Source organism: Dreissena polymorpha, chromosome 2 (assembly GCF_020536995.1).
Source record: "Dreissena polymorpha isolate Duluth1 chromosome 2, UMN_Dpol_1.0, whole genome shotgun sequence".
NCBI classification, from domain to species: Eukaryota; Metazoa; Mollusca; class Bivalvia; order Myida; family Dreissenidae; genus Dreissena; species Dreissena polymorpha.
The window spans coordinates 27006061-27013163 of NC_068356.1; the positions used below are offsets into that span (position 1 = coordinate 27006061).

At 34.3% G+C, this 7103-nt stretch overlaps 1 protein-coding gene across 1 annotated transcript; it reads right to left on the reverse strand.

Moving 5' to 3' along the window:
* Positions 1 to 961: 961 nt before the first annotated feature.
* LOC127869616 (U11/U12 small nuclear ribonucleoprotein 25 kDa protein-like) lies at positions 962 to 3956 on the reverse strand. Its single transcript, XM_052412273.1, has 3 exons — positions 3930 to 3956; positions 2961 to 3094; positions 962 to 1040 (listed from the first exon to the last, which is right to left on the reverse strand). Exons 1-3 carry the CDS (start codon positions 3954 to 3956, stop codon positions 962 to 964), a joined length of 240 nt encoding a protein of 79 aa, XP_052268233.1.
* Positions 3957 to 7103: the final 3147 nt, after the last annotated feature.

Here is a 7103-nt window from a genome sequence, read left to right on the forward strand (position 1 = left end):
TTTCATTTAAAAGAAGTCTCTTCTTAGCAAAAATCCAATTATGGCGGAAAGTGTCGTCCCTGATTAGCATGTGCGGACTGCACAGGCTAATCTAGGACGACACTTTACGCACATGCATTTTTGCCCAGGTTTCTCAGAACACGACCCATATAGTTGGTGTCAGATTTCAGCAACAATTTCATAAGATCGATTTACTCTCGTTTAATGGTTATAAAATGTGCCTTAATAATAGGACAATAGATCCCTTTTAGGACATTAGATCCCTTTTGGTAACGTGTCGAACACTTTATTTAGAATAGCAAATTATAAAAATTTAAAAATGAAAAGTGTGGGGGTTGATTTTTGAGCTTGGAATACAGTCTTTAGAAACTTGTTGGTTTTGTTTATCCAGTATTAGAGAAAAGAAGCTCATAGGAGCCTATAAAATGGTACCACATATTATATTTGACTTGGTGTTAAACAATTTGGTGTTCAATTCAACAGTGCAAACAGCAATTCGGAGTTCAACACCTAAGTTGTGTTTACAAGAAAATGCGGTGCAACAATGCTGTTTATGTTCCATAAGTTGTGAAATAACATAGCGTTTTTACATAGATTTATTAGAGCACGTGAAAAAACACTGTTGACAGCTTTGGTCTGTAAGCAGTGCCAGTGGTTTTGTTTACACCATTATCTTAGTGAAATCTGAATTGAGATTACATATCTGACATCAAATCCAATCATTTCTGTTAATAAATTATACAAATAGGAAAACAGAATCGTTAAATTTGTGTACTTATCTATATAAAGTTACATGGCAATTATTTTCAGGAATTAAGACTATATACTTTTCCATACAGACCTCTGACAATTTAAGCTTACACTTCTATCCATGTAAAACTCTAGAGATCTTAATTTTCAATGTCAGAGGAATCTCATTTTTTGCCACATTGCAACAGTATTAATATTTAAAGACTGAGCCTTACTCCTTGATTTTCTTGTTGTCCTCTGTTAGTCGCTGTCCATCAAAGTACAGCCAGTGTCTCTTCCATACATACTTCCTATAAACAGAAACGAGATGTATAAAGCCATATTCTGGAAAATGCGCGTAATGCATGTGTGTAGAGTGAAAGTATCATCCCAGATAGACCTGTGCAGTCTGCACAGGCTAATCAGGGACAAAGCGTTCTTTCCGCCTAAACTGGATTTTCGGTTAAAAAGACTTTACATGAAAAAATCCATAAAAGTGGAAAGTGTTGTCACAGAGAAGACTGTTGGCTGCACAGGCTAATCTGGGAGGAGACTTTACACACATGCATTAAGCCCTGTTTTCCCACATCAATAATCTACAGTAGTAAATCTTGAACAACCAGGAATCAATGAGAATAACAATTGTTGCATAGAAATACATTCTCTAGAAGTAATATAATATGTTATCTAAAAGCTGAAAATTTATCAATTAAAACAAGATATGTTACCAATTCATGAAACTAGATTTTCATTGTTTTGCCAATTTAATTATTTGAATTAATTAACTTTGAAAGCAATGTCATTGTATAAGTTACCTACACACACAATTACACCACAAGACCTCCATCCAAATTCAATTTTTCAGACGCTGACGCCAAACAATGTGTGAGAAGCAAAGCTCGAACTATTCAATGAATAGTCAAGCTAAACACTGCAAAAATGATGGATTTCATAGAGTACCAAATAAGTGTTGAATACAGACCAATGTGCTTATTTTACTCAGCACAAAACCTGTACCACTTGCAAAGCTCGTGGTTTCGGTAGTCTGGGCATTGCTAAAAATAAACTGCTCGGTATTGGACACTAACCTAGTATTCTCTATGTAACTAACTATGTTTTGTAGGGACAAATACTACAGCCTGCTTTATCCCACATTGACAATGTCAGTTATATAGGTTGCTTTATTCCAAATAGACTTAATGAGTTGTGTAGGCTTATCCTCATTGACTTTCCAACTCATGTTTGTAGATTGATTTTTTTCCTGATTGATTTGAAAATTCAGTTTTCAAGGCTACTTTATCCCACTTTGACGTACTAATTCAGTTTTAAATGGCGCTTTGCCAAATAGTTTTGTAGGTCCATCAGCTCTGTTCTGTTGTAGCACGAAGTGTCTCTTGATAGCATGTTTAAGGTCTAAAGCAGTTGCATTCTGGGTAACCACAATTCCAGCAAAATAGTTGGATCAGTAAAAACAAAATGCCACACAAAAAGATTTGAACATTCTTTGATTGGAGTTGTTTGTAAAACAAAGGCTCCTCAATGTTATAAGGAAATCAATAAAAAAACGTTAAGCAATCATAGGATGAAAAATGAAACAAGAGATGTGTTTGTCAGAAACTCATTTCCCCCTACTGCGCCGCTTTGAAATAACATTTCTATTTATCATTTGACAGGTATAGAAAATATCTCCCTTTAAAGATTATTACTTTCCTTGGATTTTGTTTTTTTACCATAAAGGATGACCTTGACCTTTGACCACTCAAAATGTGCAGCTCCATGAGATACACATGCATGCCAAATACCAAGTTGCTATCTTCAATATTGCAAAAGTTATGACCAATGTAAAAGTTTTCGGATGGACAGACAGACAGACGGACGGACTGACGGACAGTTCAACTGATATATACCACCCTACATAAAAAGAGCTTCTGTGATCACCTTTTGCTCAATTTCTGTCACCTTTCTTGCCTTATCAACATTTACCTATTTTGCTCACAAATACTTTAAAATTGAGTATAAAGAAGTGTTACATATTATTTTACTAAGGTTTAACTTATAAAGCTGGATAGGGAAATAAACTAAATGTTATAATTCATTTTGAATTCATTATTCATATTTTTTTGAAACCTTTTATTATTAGTTTTAGGCAGTCATTTGGAACTCTTTGAAATAAGGATAATGGCAAAATATCGGCATCAAATTTGACAAAAATCAAACACTGGACAACTAACAAAATGTTACCCATGACTTGGTTGTCCGCCCTGCGTACATTAACCACCATGGCTTGTCCATATTCCAGGGCAATCTGAGACTGTAGTTCTTCGAGTGTTATCTCCCCTGGCAAATCACACAGCAGAAGGTCACCCTGCAATAAAACATATAGAAATAATTACTGAGGATTCCTGAGTTAAAGGGACTAGGATGAAAACTTCAAAGTAAAGAGATTTGAGAATGTTTACATAAAGATGAATAGGTAGTTATCCATTTATCTCAGCAAATATAAATCTCCAATTGACGAATATTGAGAAACATGTAAGAGATATGTTTAGGCATAAGGTACACTTTTTCAATGGTTCACACTAATGAAGTCAGAAGTGCACAACAGGCATGCCTTGAGACAGCCCTGGAGGTTAAATGTAAGGGGGTGGAGGAGTGTAGTGTGCTTGAGTAACAGTGGGTAAGAAATGTTGGCTCTGTTGCTAGAGCACTTTGGTTTCAAGTCCTTCAGAGAGCTCACTTTAACTCCAAGGTTTGTTTTCGTGTCTACAACAAATGTTATGTCTGGGAGTGACAATTTTGTATCTAATAGAAAACAACAGCAGATAAAATCCAATTCCCATGTGTGTATATCTAAGTTTAAGAGGCTATTATTTGTTATTTATCACATGCTATACCTTGTTTCCCATGTAATATAACCATTACATATATTTTTATTGTACACATGTGTAATACAACATTTTGAAGAGTTTTCATTGGCTTCAGAATCAATAACTAACCAATGGCATGGCTTTATTTTGGTGAAATGACGTCTTAAACATGAAATGACGTCATGATAGTAAACAACTTTTAGATCTATCAGCATTTGTTTGGTCAATTAAGATGTATATTATTTAGTTTAAAAGCATGTGATAAAAAAGATTTGACACTCGTTGTCATATCATACCATATTTTATTAACTCGCCAAAGGCTCGCTTACTTACAAAGTTCCTGAACTTGTTAAGGTTCATGTAGAGGCTTCATTTTGAAAAATGTGAGACCCCTAGCATTGAGCTCAAATTTGACTAAAGGAAGAGTGCCACATTGAAAATGTATACATATATGCTTTAAAGGATGTTTTTCCTTCAAACTGCTACCAATTTTGTACATCAACGTATTATTACATTCACAAAATCAATCAAAATACAAAGCGATTTTAACACTAAAATATACATTATTTTTCAAAAATCTGAATCATGTTTATTCCACGTATTTCGGCGGAAAATTATATAACTAGTGAATAATATCGACATTGACGAGGGCAAGTTACGCTTAAATAGTAAAAAAAGTTTACATATCTAGAAATATCAAAACTCGAACACATGTCATTTCATCACCATGGGGGCAGCCATTTTTAAATTAATAAAATAGAAAGAAACATGCTAAAAACTCACTCATCGCCTAATTGACATTCCAAACGGTTGACTATGACAAATGCATTGGATTGTAATCTTTCCGTTGATGTTTGCAAACTGCACGATCAGACCTCATAAACACTCAAAAGAATAACTATGTAAGAAGCATTTCACCAATGTTTACAATCGTTGTCGAATCACATGTACTTTATTATTGCGCATAAAATAGTACGCTTACAGACTGACAGAAAGATCGATACGTAACTCCGTTCAATTCATCACGGTATACTATTCTATTGATAATATATAATAATACATCGCTTTAACAATCTAAAAGTAGAAATAATTCTTTTAAACGGAGTTTTTAATAACGAAAGTGAAAACAACGGAAGTTGGATGGATATTGTGTGAGATGCACATCGGCTCCAGAAAAACAATACAAATAAACTAAAAAAGACGTGTGGGGGACAATTTTCAGCTGGAAAATATTTGAAATAGGGTAAGTGATGATATCTCTACGTGGTCATTTCTGTTATTTAGTGCGATTTCTTGCTGATTAATGTTAATAGTTGTTTTACTAGTTGCCACCCAACTGTCAAAATAAGTATGTGTTTTCTCAGGTATGTGGTTACACATACCCGGTTTTCTCACCACTGCACGTGGTTTCGACCGATTTGTTTTGCGCGTTTTTCTACGGATCACAGCGATGGCCACGCTTTCAAAATGGGTAGATGGAATCGAAATATAAAATCAATCGTTTTGCCAATAGCTTTATATTCCTTTACAATTTTATATGTCGTCTGCAATCTATTTCGATTTGAGATGGGTTAAAATTTGCAATTTAGTTGAGAGGTAAATAACAAAATTGTTTAGCCTTTGAAGTAGAATTGTGACCTTATTATCCACCATACCTGGATTTTTAAAAAGTAGTTACGTTTTAGTTATTTATAGAACTTTGTTTAGGATATTTATCCTAAAAAGGCAGTTGAATAAAAACTCATTTGTTGTTTTATGACAATAATTTTCTGTGAAATGTTGCAAACTTGAACTTGTATATGTATATAGCTTTGTATTAATTCAACTTAAGCTTTTGTAAATTAGTGTAAAAATGTATTGGTTTTAAACCAAAATATGAATAAAGCACACAAATATTGAATGTCAAAAATGTGTTTATGTTATTTTATCAGTCTTTAGCTTTAAAATGATATATAGTTTGGCCAGATTGTACCACATTCAATGAAGAAAAACAAAAGCGAAGTTTTAATGAATTTTATCCCCCCCCCCCCCATGAACCTTAAATAAAATATGGTATGATATGACAACTCATGTCAGATCCTATATGTATAACATGTACTTTTGTTTGTTGGGAAAAAGCTATTAGCTTATGTTCATTGTTTATTAAATCCCACGTTAAATAAATCTTCTTGTGTATTGTAGGTCCTTCTGGCATGATCAATCCTATCTTATTTACTTACGACACTAACAAAAGTTGGGATAAATTTTGAATTATTGCTGCAATTCAAGCCATTTACTTGGAAATGAAAGATTTTCTATTTTGCTGTGGTCTTGTTTTGTGGAGGGAAAGCCGGAGTTCTCGGAGGAAACCATGCTGGTCCTGCATGTTGACCATCAACTAAACTCACATTCACCGGGAACAAGGATTGAGCCCAGGTGGCCTTGGTGAAAAGAGTGTACCAACCACCGCGCTTACTGTATAGCCTATTTATTATTAACTAGCATCAACTACAACTTGTATAATGTCTGCCAGTTCTTTGCGCACCACTGACATGGCCTCGGTGTGTGGCAGGCTGTCTTCTTCCCCATGTTGTTGTTGTCTCTTGCTTGTGATCGTGTTTTAACAAATTTATATAACATCGAATATGTTTATGTTTCAATAATTAACTAATAAATATATGTTGTGTAGTTATGTCTAAGTTCTTATGAAAATAATGCACCAAATACTACCAAAATAAAGTTTGAACTCACCCAAAGCAAATTTACAAAACCGCTATCTGTGCGTCAAGACACCACCCCCTCCCCCGTTGCGCCTACACCGAAAGGTCCTGCAACGTACCTATCCAGATCCAGATCCAGATCCAGACCTAAATATGCCAAATATACTTTTTGCTAATTGAATGATCTAGGTTCGTTTAATTAAAGCACCTTTTGTCTGTCGTTAATTTCGGTTTCGTCGTTTCGAATTTGCTTGGTTTTGGGATCTGTTCGTATATCGGTATACCAAGTTGCCGACACCACTGGCTTGTTAAGTCGGTTATAAATGAACCGCGTTTTTCCAAAGTTCCTAAAACAATAAAAGAGACGAAGATGTTATATATCTACGTCTCTGACAATAACAAGTCCCATTAATTTCAAAAAAGCCTTTGCAATACCAATTCAAGTATTTAGTTAAAAGTTTTAATAAAAGTCTATTTTAATATCACAATCTTCGTATGACCTTGCTGGCTTACGAAAGCCTATTTCGTTAAAAAAGATGAATAAGCCAAAATAAGTAGCTTCGAATTCGCATATCTTTCTCATGCGCAATTAATTTCCTTCTATATTACATATAATAGTTGAAGTTTGATATCAATTTTTACCATGATCAAGCGCATACCCACTATATCATCATACATCATTGGAAAGATAAATGCATAATCTTTTGAAAAAAATGTATGTCATTAAATTTTATGTGTGCTTACTCAAAATATTTACCTTAGAATAGGCAAACCGGTTTTGACAGCTGTGCAGACAACCATTTTGGGC